The sequence below is a fragment of the Podarcis gaigeae genome (genome assembly GCF_964106915.1).
Source record: "Podarcis gaigeae genome assembly, chromosome: 9".
Classification (NCBI taxonomy): Eukaryota; Metazoa; Chordata; class Lepidosauria; order Squamata; family Lacertidae; genus Podarcis; species Podarcis gaigeae.
In genome coordinates this window covers 58,760,129-58,776,074 of record NC_139685.1, presented here as the reverse complement: position 1 = coordinate 58,776,074, position 15,946 = coordinate 58,760,129, and the positions used below count along the sequence as shown (strand labels likewise).

Genomic DNA, 15,946 nt, shown 5'->3' with positions numbered 1-15,946 from the left:
GGGGCAGGGGGTGGGCTTCTACAGAGAATCCAATACGCAACAGATTTCAAAAATATTGCATTTTTTTCTGTATAGAAAGAAAATGTTAACCTTTACCAGAAAGGAAAGGAAAATGAGACTAAATTATGGAGCAGCCTAATGTCTTTTACTATTGCATTTGATTTGCATTTTTAGAAAACAGCACTTTCTATATAATTCCCTTATGTGTAAACCATGTAGGAAACACTCTCCTACTTTAACAATTCTGTGTCAAGCCACTGAAACTGTGGACCTAAGTTCATCTTGTCTCTTAGTTTCAATAGGTTTCCTCTGTGTAGGATTAACATTGGCAACAAGCTTGTGTGTATATAATAATAATAATAATAATAATATATTATTATTTATACCCAACCCATCTGGCTGGGCTTCCCCAGCCACTCTGGGCATCTTCCAACAAAATATTAAAATACAGTAATGCATCTAACATTAAAAGCTTCCCTAAACAGGAAGCTTTTAGCTTTTTAGCAGTCGTCACAACTTTGGCGGCTTAGTAGAATAATCTACTGTATATCTTAAACACCTCACTAAGCTTTTGCTGACTCTGAGCAAAAGTTAGGGAGCTCAAAGTGCAAATGCTTTGACAGAGAAATGTGCTCAAGAGTAAAAGGATGTGTTGTGTTCAACCACATGAAGGTGCATGTTCATAATGACATTGCAATGCTCATCCAAACCCTAGTTACTGAGTATATCTTTTGATGCTTTGAAGAATGCGCACCTGGGGTTACTTGTCAGTACCTGAAACTTGTCCATGACTACCAACGCTGCCCCCATCCCCAATGCCCCCCCCCCCCGATCTTGGCCAACTCTGTCATCACAACTGTACCCTTACCCTTATTTTTCACACCACACTCATACTTTATTCTTTTAATGAGATCAAGGATTAGGATGGGGGGGAGAAATTTGATTCAGTTCCCATTTAAAGATGCACTTGCCTAACTTGCACTTTGCAAAGTCATGCACAAACTGAAACACAGCCATCGTTCGAAATTTGCACAGCTCCAAATTTTGCAGCGCAGTTCTGCAGCCAAGTAATGTGTGCACAAATGCATATACTAGGGTGTATAAATTCATATATTGGTAAAAACAATAACATGCGGGAATGCATTACCTTAGGGGAATTGCTTTGCAAAAAGGTGTGTGCATGGAGAAATTTGCACTGAAATGCTGATGAATTTTCACAAAGGCTTAAAAAAGATATTTTAAAAACTGGTATGGAAATGATGGGAACTGAAATTAAGATTGGAAAAATAAGACACTGAGATTGACATATCTGCCCATCCCTAGCAAGGCTGGAGGCTGAAGCCTTCTGCACTCCACCACTGAATTATGGTCTTCCCCCACTAGCAGAATTAAGCTCAGAATGAATCCTGAGACAACCAGCAACTGTGACAAAGCACGAAAAGGAGCCCAGTATTCTAATTCCAGAGCCACTGAGAAGCAACCGTACATATTCAAATCAGCTGTCATCACACCATTTCAATATGCCTAACACTCCATTCCTAAGCGTTTTGTGTTGGCAGAAAGACACGGTAGCATGTATTGTGAATGCTGTTTTATTTGACATTGTGCTGGCACAGCTATTGGGACTTGTCCTCAGAAGCAATGCACTGGCACAGCGGCACTTCAACCGCACCTGCAGGACCATGTTTCAGGGAGATGGATGCACATTCAATCCCTGAAGTCAGGCCACAGGTGCACCAGTCTTCAGCTGACACTGGTTTTCCACTTGTCTATACTGCAAACACAGAGGGTGATAGTGGGACCACTGTAGCAGATGGAGCCTGCACTCTGGCCCAAAGATTGTCACTTCCTATCCATCATTGAAATCAAGCATGCCTAACTCCATGTCAGATTTAGGCCTGCTGCTCTTTGAGTTCAGCGAAAGGTGGTGTGTTAGACGCTGGGCCAGGGGGCTGAGTCCTAGGTTTCTCTGCCAATCCCATTTTTGTCCCTTAAAAAAGAAACACATTTGCTCATTGGGGACTATCTGCCATCTTAATTTGCCAGATACATAGAGCAAAACACAGCTATCTCTCAAAATGTGCACTTCTCTGAACTTTTCACTGCCGTTCCCCAACAAGGTAATGTGTACAAAAATGCATATACTGGGGGAAAGTGTGCATAACAATGCATATATTTACGAAAGCAACATTGTCAAAATGCATTATAATATAGGGACTTTGCTTTGCAAAAATGTGTTTATTAGAGAAAACACACAGATATGTGAATATTAGGAGAAATCCACATCAAATGTGGGTGAATTTTCACGAGGACTTTAAAGAAATAAAAATTACAAATGGATGTGGAAATGTGGAGCAGTGAATTTAAGAGTGAGAAAATGAGAAACAGAGAGAATCTGAATTGGATAGATTTCCCCTTCCCTAGACAAGAAAGAGACCCTGAAAAGTGCAGGATATTCATGTCAACAAAGAGGACAGCTCTGTATGCATTTGTGGATGGTATCATCTGCTGAAGTGAGCAAATAGCCTATGAGGATGGAAGACTACTGCACATGTAACACAGGTGCAACAAAAATGTGTACATAACAGCAGTATATCTTGCTTTTCCCGTGCAATTTTCTAGTTCAAAGTAGCAACCAATGAACCAACAAATCAGCAGCCTGCAGCATTTATCCTCAAATCTTAGTTACAGGGGGACGCAGGTGGCGCTGTGGGTAAAAGCCTCAGCGCCTAGGACTTGCTGATCGAAAGGTCGGCGGTTCGAATCCCTGCGGCAGGGTGTGCTCCCGTCGCTCAGTCCCAGCGCCTGCCAACCTAGCAGTTCGAAAGCACCCCCGGGTGCAAGTAGATAAATAGGGACCGCTTACTAGTGGGAAGGTAAACGGCGTTCCGTGTGCTGCGCTGGCTCGCCAGATGCAGCTTGCCACGCTGGCCACGTGACCCGGAAGTATCTGCGGACAGCGCTGGCTCCCGGCCTCTAGAGTGAGATGAGCGCACAACCCTAGAGTCTGTCAAGACTGGCCCGTACGGGCAGGGGTACCTTTACCTTTACCTTAGTTACAGAAACTATTCTGTTTTCTGCCTACCTTAGCCTGATCGATCCCTTAATACTACACTGTCTCACGTTGTTACTTTTCTTTTTTTAAAAGTTAAATCTATTCTGTATAATGATGGCGCTCATTAATGAACCAATCACCCAAGTGGATGCTACACCTTTCATTCACACCCAAGCCCTTCAGATTGAAGCATATAATTAAACATTCTTTTCTTTAAAAAATAAGAATAATGCTGCTTCTTTTTTACTTCCCACACTACGCCTCCCACCCCAGCTTCAGCCTTGCTCTGAGGAAAAGACTGCAAAGTGAGGAAGCAAATGAACCGTGCTATCCCACCTGCCAGAAAAAATCCTCCAGCAGGGCGAGCCTTGAATTCTCCAGTGTCAAGAGCGTAAAAACGGCTTTCAGGCTTTTGTGTTTCTTTCATTTCATTTGCATCTTGTCAGAACTAAAAAGAGGAGAATGGGTGTTTTCAGAATATGGAACAGCGCAGGGGCAAGATGCCTGTGTTCTGCTGCCCACGCATTTGCTGGCCACCCACCCTTCCCTCCCGGGGCTGTCAGAAACAGAAGGAGCAAGTGAATAGCTTGGTTCTCCCCGCTCCCCATCAGAATTAGTGCTGGTGTCCTACTCCTTTTCTTTCTTTGGAGTGGCAAAACTGGCTTATCTTCCTCTTCGTTGATGGACAGGGCTATCCAGCTAGGGGAAATGTAATATTTCTTTACAAGGGAATGGGTGCAGGGAAGGAAGACGATGGGACAGTTCTCGTTGCCATAAGATGCCTCTGCTGCTCCATCTAGTGGCAGGAAGCCTTGGACAAGTCAGTGTCTTCTTACACACTGCGGGCAGTTTGCTCTTCAGGAGGTCTCCTTACATAATCCCCGAGATGTAGAACCATCAGACTTGGATTTATCAACGCATGGCATTTAGGATTATCCTAGTCAGTTAGTCTTTAGACCTGCATACCTTCCGAATCCTTTGGTATCTTATTTTACAGTTACATTATCACCTGATGTATAGTGAATTTGTACATAACAGGGGGCCTGACATGAAAAATATGTGCTTCCTCGTACCCTCCAACATGTTGCCACAGGAAACCGGGGTGCACATCTTCCGGGATGCGCTTCCACACAGCGAACGAAAACTTGTGGTTTTGAGCACTGCGGTCTCACACAAGATCGCACACCAACGTCTTTCGGGGGCGGGACACCATGCCAGACATTTTTGGGTGCCGTGCTCTCAAGAACATGTCCTCCCTCCAATTGGGATGGCCTGATTTAGTATGGGCAGTTGAGGCGTATGTGTTTTGGGCAAAGGGAGTTATGGTGTGGGAGAAGAAGAGGAAGAAGAGTTTGGATTTGATATGCTGCTTTATCACTACCCTAAGGAGTCTCAAAGCGGCTAACATTCTCCTTTCCCTTCTTCCCCCACAACAAACACTCTGTGAGGTGGGCTGAGAGACTTCAGAGAAGTGTGACTAGCCCAAGGTCACCCAGCAGCTGCATGTGGAGGAGCGGGGAATCAAATCCGGTTCACCAGATTACGAGTCCACTGCTCTGAACCACTACACCACACTGGCTCACTGGGAGGTGGGGCAGGCTGAGTAAAAGGCACATGCCACAGGCAGTTAGTGACTGTGTCATGTGCCAGCTCCTCCCCCAATCTGGAAAATTCCAGTTGTACCATTAGCCGGCCCCCAGGTCTGTGACCACGATAGCTGAATGCCAGGTTGGCTCTGAGTAAGACTTCCTTCATCCATGATTTGCTTATGGAGGCTGATCTGATCCATATCACTGAGATCTCAGTGGGAGAGCAGAGTGGCTGTTCCACACCCAGCAATGTTCATCTGGGTACTTGGTGCAGCATCAAGGCAAACTTGAGCATCAGGAGGGGGGAATTGCTTTGGTCTATAGAGATTTCACCTCTCTCTCCAAGCTCTATCTAGTTTGGGGGAGTGTTTGTTCCTGACATTGGAAAATCAGGACAGATTAGGGATTCTGCCGGGTTAATTTTCCATCTCTCTGTCCAGCAGTCTCCTTTCCTGAGCTGACAGAGCTTTTTTAAATTTTATTTTCAGAAAAGCAACATATAAAAATGGGAAAAATGGGAAGGAAGGCATTTTTGGTTGAAGGAAAAGCCATGCCTTCAAGGTGATCATTCAAAAAGGGGTTCGAAAATTGAGTGACATATGCTATCAGACTTCAAGGACATGGCTTAGAATTTTTTTTACAAAAATATTAATGGGTTTATAAATACTTTAAAATAATGATTTTTTTAATATAAAAATGGATATACCATCTTCACAAGCTGCATTCACTTCACTGATGTGCTTTACATTCTGATTAACTGCAAAAGACTTCTTTGCACATTATATGCACTGTGCAAATGAACAGACATTATTCTACTGTAAATCTGAATCACTGTTGCTTATCTGTCATCATGCACTCACTGATCCCCCCCACCTCCTCTGCAGATCTAACAATAATAAATTCAGAACCTCATAAATTCATGTTTGAGCCAAGATTTCAACGGGGGGCACAGGACACCATCGTTAAATCAAAGCAGAAGCTTCCAAACTCCTCCTCTTGGCTTCACAGGAGGAAGAAAGGGGTGGCATTAACATGCTCAGATATTTACAGAGACATTGTAAAGGTGACTTCATAAACTATCAAAGTATTAGGGATGAATGGAAAGCACAGTCTGGTGAAGATGTTAAGTATTTAGGGCTGCAAGTAGCAATGGGGAATAAATTGTATTTGCTCTGCATTTAGAGGCAAATGCATCCCATTTGCAATTTCTAAACAATATTAGAACTGAAACACAACCATCCTTTGAAACTCACACTTATCCCAGTTTTGTGATTCTCCAAAGTTTACAAAAATACATACATTAGGGAGGGCTATGTGCACAAAAATGAATGTATTCATGAAAGCAACATACCAAAATGCATTAATTTAGCGGAAATTGCTTGCAAAAATGTGCACATTAATCAAACTGGCATACAATGATATGTATATTCGAGGAAGTTTGCACTAAAATGCTGCTGAATTTTCATGAGGTTCTTTTTTTTAAAAAAAAGTTAAAAATCACAAATTGCTGCAGGAATGGTATGGAGAGCTTCATGCAAGATTTGAAAATGAGAAACTGAGGGAACCAAAACAGACAAATCCTCCCATCCGAATCCGCAAGAGAAAAGGGTGGGGGCATATTGCTGATCACATAGATCAGGAATGAAAGTTTACTGTCTCAGAGGTACAACACCTAAATGAAAAGGTGAGACAGCAGTACTAGAAAGAACAGAACAAGCCCTTGACAAGACAAATGGCCAGAAAGTAAACAATATATCCAATAACACAAAGATAGATGGGGAATGCTCCAGACTCAACAATCAATGCTGAGTGATTGACTAAAGTGAATTGTGCAAAGCCTGGAGGGTGAAGGGGAGGGTCAGCAGCATGCAAGTAAGAAAATGGAAAAACAATATGATCTCTGGAATCCTTTGGGGAAATATAAGGTGCAGGCAGATGTGAAAGCAATTGATTTGTTAGGGCCAAGGAGGGATGAAAAAACACCTGATAATGGCATTCTAATCATGCTGATGAGGATTTATGATGCTTAATTCCAATAAATAATGTGAGAATCATCTGATAGGCAATTTTATGTCACCATAGAGTTATATATAGCAAAGCGGTGTCCCTCTGAGACCAGCCACTCTTAACTGAGCTGGTAAGAACTCACTGCTGTTGCTTTGCCAATGGTATTTTGTAGCTGTATTTTTTCCATTTCAGGATTTGGGTTTCTTAAAAAAATAAAAACAAACAAACAAAACCCAAGCTGGAGAATGTTGTTTAAAAGGGAATCATGGTGATGTGAGTTGTTTCACAGTGGACAGGGCCAGCAGGGTGTGTGAGGTGTCAGGATGCGGCCTGCCAACCTCATCCAGTTTCCCTGCCTTAGGCCATTTGTTATCTCTCCGCTTAACCTACCTCACAGGGTTGTTGTGAGGAGAAACTTAGCGTGGGGTGGGGAGGACCATGTCTGCCACCTTGGGTTCCTTGGAAGAAAGGCTGGGGTAGTGAGAATTAATTAAATAAACAGTGCGATTTTGAAGCCATTTCATCTGCTCGTGTGGAAATGTGGAATTGAAAGTCATAATTCAGTCCAAATGATTTTGCATAAGGCTGGCTGAAACGAGGTACTGAGTAATATGAATTAAGGCAAAAGGCTGAAATAAAACTCAAAGCCTCAGCACAATACTCAATTAAATGCATCACTCTTACAGTAAATGTATGTAATGGATACTGGGCTAATATTTGATTGCTGAGATATAAAGTGCAACTGGAGATTAATTCTTTTGGCACAAAGAATGGCAATAGATATTTGTCAAAAGCATGCCAAAGAAAGCAGCCTCAGAGAGAGCATTACCCTTTGTGATCGACTATAATTCTCAGCAGCTGTGTACCTTAAATACCCGAGGGGATTGGGCCATAGATTTTTCTATTTAGTTTCTAGCTCAGAACACAGTCTAAGCATCATTAGATACTGCTAATGAGTTCAGATGTTTGAATCCTGAAAGAAAGGACCTGTGTTTAAGGCCCCATTATTCAAAGTGCTCCTCCCACAAGGTACAAGCTTACAGGCCATTGGCTATATGACAAAACAAAGCAATTATGTGGTCTGTTTGCTAGAAATGTCTCTGAAGGTGAGAAATTGCTTTATTGTTCATTTAGAAATGGTGGTAATGAAGGCCAGAGAAACATGCATTTCCTCCAGTCCACGCTTATTTAGCTGCATGGCTGTGAAATGTTTAGCTCTGGTATTAAAATGCCACTTTGAAAAAGACCACTGGTTTTCAAAGAACTCTGTGTAAAACAGAACCGGGATGGGGAACATGTGGCTCTCCAGATGTTCACAGATTCATCGAATGGTACAGCTGGAAGGGGATCACAAGGGTCATCTATTCCAACCCCATGCAATGCAGAAATCTTTTGCCCAATGTGGGGCTCAAACCTGTGACCCTAAGATTAAGGGTCTTGTGATCTACCAACTGAGCTCCCCATCATCATTGACCATTGATTATACTGCCTGGGGCTATTAGGAACTGGTGTCCAACAACATACGGAGTACCACGGGCCCCCGTCTCTGATGAAGAGGTAAAGAAACATGGTATTTGCAGTTCAGAAACTGGTGTCTATGGAACATCATAGACTGCTAAAACCAAACACCTACTCTCAACAAAGCCTTTGACTGTGTCGACCACAGCAAACTATGGCAAGTTCTTAAAGAAATGGGAGTGCCTGATCACCTCATCTGTTTCCTGAGAAATCTCTATGTGGGACAAGAAGCTACAATTAGAACTGGATATGGAACAACTGATTGGTTCAAAATTGGGAAAGGAGTACGACAAGGCTGTATATTGTCTCTCTGTTTATTTAACTTATATGCAGAATTCATCATGCGAAAGGCTGGGCTAGATGAATCCCAAGACGGAATTAAGATCGCTAGAAGAAATATCAACAACCTCATATATGCAGATGACACAACCTTGATGGCAGAAAGTGAGGAGGAATTAAAGAACCTTTTAATGAGGGTGAAAGAGGAGAGTGCAAAATATGGTCTGAAGCTCCACATCAAAAAAAACTAAGATCATGGCCACTGGTCCCATCACCTCCTGGCAAATAGAAGGGAAAGAAATGGAGGTAGTGATCAGCCCTGAGTTCTCACTGGAAGGACAGATCCTGAAGCTGAGGCTCCAATACTTTGGCCACCTCTTGAGAAGAGAAGACTCCCTGGAAAAGACCCTGATGTTGGGGGAAATGGAGGGCACAAGGAGAAGGGGATGACAGAGGACAAGATGGTTGGACACAGTCCTTGAAGCTACCAGCATGAGTTTGACCAAACTGTGGGAGGCAGTGGAAGACAGGAGTGCCTGGCGTGCTCTGGTTCATGGGGTTACGAAGAGTTGGACACGACTAAACGACTAAACAACAACAACAAAACTCTCAACACCAATAATTTTAGGGTTGACGATTCTTTATGGTACTCCTTTTTATATTGCTTTGTGCTCTTTTCTATGTCTTTATTGTTATTCTAGCATTTTAATTATGTTAGCCACTCTGGGATTATTTTCTTTTTCATCTGAAGAGCAGAATATGCACCTCTTATGTAAACAAATATAACATTAACAACAACAATGAGAAATTGTTCTGCTGTGAAAATTTAAGAAGCATTCTTGACCTTGCCAAATAGCCAAGCTCATTTTTAATGCTTTGCAAGCAACTTTTTAAAAATGATATACTTAGCATTAACTTTAATATTCTGAAATATTAAATCCTTTCCCTAAAGTTTTCCTAACCAAGAGGGTTCTGGTACAGCGATGTACTTGTTATCTTTTGACTTGCAATGTGATTTTTTGGGTATGTTCTTATATTGTATATTGTCACTGTTTTTGTTGCTATGTTATTGTTTTGCTATGTTACTATGAAATTCTTTTTGTGGTATTTGTTTTAAAAGCATCCCTGTTTCTGTGTTGTCAGCCACTTTGAGCATGATTTTGTGTGTGTGCAAAAGTGCCATACAAATAAAATGAACGGATGAACGAATGAATTTGGGAGACTTGACTTGTGGAAGACCCACCATCCCTTAAAGTAATTGGTTCCATTGTCAAACTGCTCCTGTAACTTAAGCCCATGAGGTGTAATCCTGCCCTCTCAGGTGGCAGAAAACAAGTGTTTGTTCTGTTCTAAGTGACAAATATTACATTTATTTGAAGAGGGCTCCAAGTGTGTCCGGTGGGCATATAAACACAGCCCACATCTATGGTATTCTCCATTTCAAGCAGCTTCCACAGCAGTGGCATGTGGTCAGTGGACTAGGGGGACTAGGCTAGTCCCCTAAATATTCCCAAGGCCCCATCTGCTCCTCACCTCCCTCTACAGTGCATGCAAAAACCATCTTGTTGACTGTGAGACTCACCATTGGTCTTGTCCGCTCAGTCTGCCGGAGCTTGTCTTCACAGGCAGGGGAAGTCCCTAACTGACTGAGGGTTTGAGACCCATTGGCTACCCTCACCTGGTTTAGTCAGTCAGTCAAAAGCTGTTCCCAGGGTGTCACATGCTGACAGCTTCTAGGAGCCACAGGTGAGAGTTGAGTGCAGGGTGGGGACCAAAGGTAATCAAACTACCTCAGAAAGAGCACAAACTCCTGGTGTGCTTATTATGCTGCTTTGTGGTGGCCTTTTAAGTTGAGTAATTAATTGGATGTTGTAAATCCTTAAAACTTATATTTGTATTGGTTGTGTTATCTTATTTAAAATCCCCTCATAAAGCAGGTTATACATTTATTAAGTCTTAAACTGCCCTTTCTCTTCTCCCAGCTAAACATACCTAGTTCCTTCAACTGTTCCTTGCAAGATTTATTTTCTTGCCGCTGTCCATCTTTGTTGCCCTCCTCTGAACTTAGTGTAATTTCTTTGGCAGATGAGGCCTTGTCTTTGGATTTAAAAAGGAGCTTAAAGCTAGAAAACCACTGTGTGGAAACTGAGGCAACCTCTGAAACATTAGAAAGCCCAGCTATCTTACTGTTGCCAACAAGGATATCATGTGAGGTAAGACCTATCCATTTGTTGTTTTATTTTTATTTTTAAAAGAGGGATAAAAGCACCACCCTTCAAATGTATCTATCCCAAGAGTGGCTCAACGTATAGCAGTGGTGGCTGGGGATGATGGTTCTATGGAAGAAGATAGCAAGTGGGGGAGCTATCTGAGGGCAGATTGGTAGGACAATGCCCCATTTGCCATAATGGACTAGCCTCCATTGCTTCCACCAGTACCCATTGACAGTCCCATCTTCATCCTGTGGTGAAGCAGGCTGTCAACATTTTTATACCCTTATGTATCTAGACAAAACATGCCTCCTGGTAATGTTTCAAGCGACGTACATGAAAACCCACAATGAGAATTTGTCATTTCCATTGGTTTGGTTTTCATTTCCTGATGTGAAAGGCTAATTAGATGTAACTGTTTCTTTGTAGAATCCAGGAGAAATTTTCGTTCTTTTGAGAGACGAAGTTCCTGATGACTCAGTGGTGATTGAATTTGTGACAGAGAACAAATGGATCAGGACAGAGCCACACTTTTGGAGTCAGAAGGTCAGGTATATGAAAGCTTTAGGTAAGAAATGGGGGCAGGGATATTTCATATCAAACAATAGTTCTTGTCTCCTTTCCAGTAGCTTACTGGAGGTAAAATTCTGACTCAAGGGGCAAGTGAGTGAGTAGTGTTAGACGATGTACTAAGGAGGTAGTGCTCATGTCACCTCTGGTTACTGCTGTTTATTGGGAGGTGGAGGGGGTGGGGAGGCAGTGGTAAGGTTGGTGCAGTGCAAATTCCCTGGCAGAGTTGATTACTATTTACCTCAGCAGGGACACAACCAACCTGAGATTAGGTGAGCACCACCTTCCAGTCCTTCTCTCTTCACTGGCCTTTTGACACAGAGTTTTACTTCCAATCAGAACACAGCATATATTTATCCATTTTGGTATTTGTATACTACCTTGCAAAGGTGTATAGCTGTTTCACATCATAAAGCAAATTAAAAGAATGAAACACAAATTTCTACCAATTTCAAAGTACCACTTTGTGGTGATCCTGATCCATGAGTTTTGAATGCAGGGTGCTATTTTATTAATGCACAGACATAAAAACACAGGGCTTATGAGAAACTGGATTTATTGGGTTGTTTATGTGTGATAAAATGGCAGGTGGCAGTCTTTTAAAATGTCATTGATTAGTCACAGACTGCTATCCTCAATCTATTCCCTCTATAAAATGTGGATGCACATATTCTCTTATTACTATATGAATCTTAGCAATATGTTCTCTTGCTTTACAGAAAGTTGCTTGGGTATCTCCCCACCCCTTTCTGGGCTTTTGCCTGACAATTATTCATACTGAAATCTTCAACCATTTTTCTTCTTTTGCACCATTTGTACTTCTCTTCCCAAACAATGATAACCCTCCCCCTCAAAAGAGAAATTCAAAATGCTACCAGTGCTTGAACTTCAGCAGGGCCAGCCCTACTGTTAGACACCATGAGGGAGCCACCCCAGACAGCATGTCCCCTAAAACAGTCTGCTGCCCTCAAGTGCAGAGGAGAACATTGCCCTGTCACCAGTGTTGAAGAAACTAATCTGGTCAGTTTCTGTACAGGGAAGGATATGTGGCATCATATTTTCCCTTCACCCCAGGCAGCAAAATGCTTTGGGCTGTCCTTGGATTTGAGATATGAAAGAACGCATTCATCCTCATGATCCCCTCCACCCCAGTTTCTGTGCAACTGCTTTGCAGCTCATGAGCCTTGAGTTCCTTGCATGTTTTAAAGCCTCTTGTACCTTGAACAGCTTATGTGCCAGGCAGAAAGTGAACAGATCAAGGCTTTTCTGGTTTGGAAATGATATTTCTTTACCTGTTGCCATTCTGTCTCTAAGACAATGTTATTCCTTGTGTGCGACCCCCAATTTATGCCATCCACAAAAGTGGGCTCTAATTTGCATATGGAGCAATACATATATAATTTTTATGCAAATTCATGCCTTTTGTGAGCAGGGCAAAGGGCCCAATAATCATACCATGTCTTGGGAAGTCCTATTGGCATTGTTGATGATACCCTCCCAAACATTTGACAGAAGAAAATAGGTGGTACACTTCATCTATGTTAGGTGGCCAACTGCTAAAAGAAGCTCTTATTAGACACAATTAAAAGTACATCTTGTAGTCCAGCCAGGTGCTTCTGGGAAGTTTACAGTATAAAGGCAACAGTTCTCTCCTGCTGTTTGACCCTTGCATCTGGTATGCAGAGGTCAATTACGCTTAAATGTAATAGTGAGTGACTCAGAAGAATCAGATCTAATGGCAATGGATCAAGGCATCTATTGGCATCCTTGCCCCCAGACCCCTAATAATTAGTCTGGGATCTTTTAGGAGGAAGGGTGGGATATGGATTTAATAATAAATAAACAGTATCATGCTTTCTACAGGAGATACTGATTGGCACTGTCTCTCCCGGCTTTCGGACTGGAATACTTGGCAGCCCTACCTGGAGATACCAGGAATTGAGATACCTTTTGCATGCATGTACTCTACCACTGAACTATAGGTTAGCCTGTGGCTATATAAAATAAAATGATGTGCCTTGATGCTTTCCTCTCCCAAAATATTCAGGCAATCATGCATGCTGCCAAGGTTATGTGATTGACATTCCTGTAGTTGTTGTACCAAACAGATAAGTACAGCTAAACTATAAGCTATTAGAGCCCTATGCAGTATATAAAACCACTTAAAAAATGTGATACAGTGGTACCTCAGGTTACAGACACTTCAGGTTACAGACGCTTCAGGTTACAGACTCCACTAACCCAGAAATAGTACCTTGAGTTAAGAACTTCGCTTCAGGATGAGAACAGAAATTGTGCTCCAGCAGTGTGGCGGCAGCAGTAGGCCCAATTAGCTAAAGTGGTACCTCAGGTTAAGAACAGTTTCAGGTTAAGATCGGACCTCCAGAACGAATTAAGTTCTTAACCTGAAGTACCACTGTATTGTACTAGGCTCCTTTCCTTTTTCAACATAGGATTGTATTTTGAAATAGAATTTTAAAAGATACAGGAAGGGAAAACACAAACATTCATGTCACACTGCAGCAGAGATTAAAAGAATAAAGAAAAGAACTAGTTACAATCCTTCACCAACCCAGTTTTCCAGATGTTTTGAACTACAACTTCCATCAGCCCTGGCAAGCATAAGTTGAGTGGCTGGAGGGCTATAGTCCAAAACATCTGGAGTTTGTGAAGGCTGCCTTACTATGGCCACATTTGCACCATACATTTAAAGCAGCATGATACCACTTTAAAGTACCATGGCTTTCCCCTAGGAATTCAGGGACTTGGAGTTTATTAAGGCTACTGAAAATTGTTCGGAGGCCCCTATTCCCCTTTCAGACCTACAATTTCCAATCCCTCTTCACAGGAAACTCTGTATGGGGAATGGGGGACTCTTAGCACCCTTGACAAGCAGCAGCACTCTTGGGGGAAGTAGTAGCAGCAGCAGTAATAATACTGGTATTTGTACTCCACCCATCTGAATGGGTTGCCCTAGCCACTCTGGGCGACTTCCAGCATATACAAAAACATAATGAAACATTAAAAACTTCCCTTTACACTTTGAGTCACTGTGATTCATTTTATGTACTAAGTGTAAAGGCAGCAAATAATAACACTGCAGTCGTTCCCAAACTTCCTCTGTTTCTGTGCTGCTCGCATTTCCTGTGAGATGCTGTTGAGCTCAACAGGTCTGGCAACCTCTCCCTGTAATCAGAGGACAGCGTTCAGCTAACAAACCCCATCAGCAGAAGCCCAGCACAAGGACTTCTGCTTGTGCAACAGGGCTCCCCCCCCCATTTCCTTCCCCCAAGCCCCAGCCCCATTGGCTCTGGGGGATGGTCAGGAGACTCTCCAAAACAGTGCAAAGGGAGATCTTTCCATCTGGCAAGTTGGAATGCTTGGGCAGACAGAATGATTGGAGGAGTACAAAAGTAGTGTCATAGTGCTTTAAATGTATGGTGCGAACATGGCCTATATCTTGCTTGTGGGACAATGCACTGACCACGTTGATACATGTAACAGTTAAATAGGTGAAGCCAGAGGGTATGATAATTTGGATGACCCAAATGTCTCCTGCCAGTGAATTGTATTCATTGTACTTGATGGGTGGAAAAGTGTTGGTGGTGATGATCCTTCTCTTTTTCTCTGTCCTCTTATTATCCTCTGTGCTTTTTATTTCTCTTTTATAAGATTTTCCTGCTGGCTTTGTAAACGTAAATGTCTACTGTGAGGGAGTCATTAAAGCTTCGACACAGATTGAATACTACACAGCCGTTGAGGAGATTGAAAGCATTCTTCAAAAAGTGGCTGATCCAATAGTCTTTGCTTGTCAGGTAAGGATGATTGCAGTGTTAAAAGTTAATAAAAGGAAGGTGGGAGGAGATGTGCCAATATGAGATAAGAGAATGTACATTGTGTTGTAAATGCCATACGTTGATCTAATAAGAATAATGAGAATGGATCAATAAGAAGCCACAGTGATGAAACTAGTTGATAACAGGCCTAGGCATAACATCTCGCCAACAAAAAATATATTGTTGTTGCTTAGCTGCTGTTTGTTGCTGTCTGTCCAATGCTATAAACATGCAGGATGCTTCCCAGATTTGAAACATTTGTTCCTCCTGACTCAACAGTGCTTATTTATAATAAGCAATCGGTTTAAGAACTGAAATCAATCACAACCTTGACATAACAGCAAGAATAAGGCTTATCCTTCTGAAAGTGTGTACGCAGAACCCACACTTCTTGTTTGTTTTATTTATTAAATTGCTATCTTTCCTTCCCTCTCCATTAACTCAGCACAACAATTGTTGGGTTCTCTTCACACACAACTTGCTGCCGCCACCACTGTATTTTTTTGCAACAATTCTGTTTGACAGATTAGACTGAGGGGGAATGACTGTCTTGAGGTCACTCAGTGAGTTTCTAGACTGAGCAAGGATTTGACTCCCTATTCCAAGTCTAGAAGTCTTTCAGCTAGACCCCAATTGAAGCCTTAATTACTTGGGATCCATTTGCCCGCTTACCCAGGACGCAGAGGTGACAAAGAAGCACCAGGGATTCAGTTCCTTCGGAGAAAAAGTTTATTGTGATCTGCGCAGAGGCCACCAGCGGAATTATTTCCAAAGGCTGGGGGGGCCTAAAACACGTAAGCAAGCAGTTTTTATACCCTAGCAGCACCTCCCAACCACCCCACCACCAGTAACTTATCATATCATATTCCCCCCTTTGCCTTA

General features: G+C 42.3%; 1 protein-coding gene across 1 annotated transcript in view; it reads left to right on the top strand.

Annotated features, from left to right (window-relative positions):
- The window catches only part of BANK1 (B cell scaffold protein with ankyrin repeats 1), a 175,375-nt gene that overhangs the window by 43,100 nt on the left and 116,329 nt on the right, over positions 1 to 15,946 (top strand). The window contains exons 3-5 of the mRNA XM_083756506.1: positions 10,534 to 10,661; positions 11,088 to 11,226; positions 14,901 to 15,043. Of these exons, the coding sequence (XP_083612632.1) occupies positions 10,534 to 10,661; positions 11,088 to 11,226; positions 14,901 to 15,043 (410 nt within the window). The remainder of the gene's footprint in view (positions 1 to 10,533; positions 10,662 to 11,087; positions 11,227 to 14,900; positions 15,044 to 15,946) is intronic.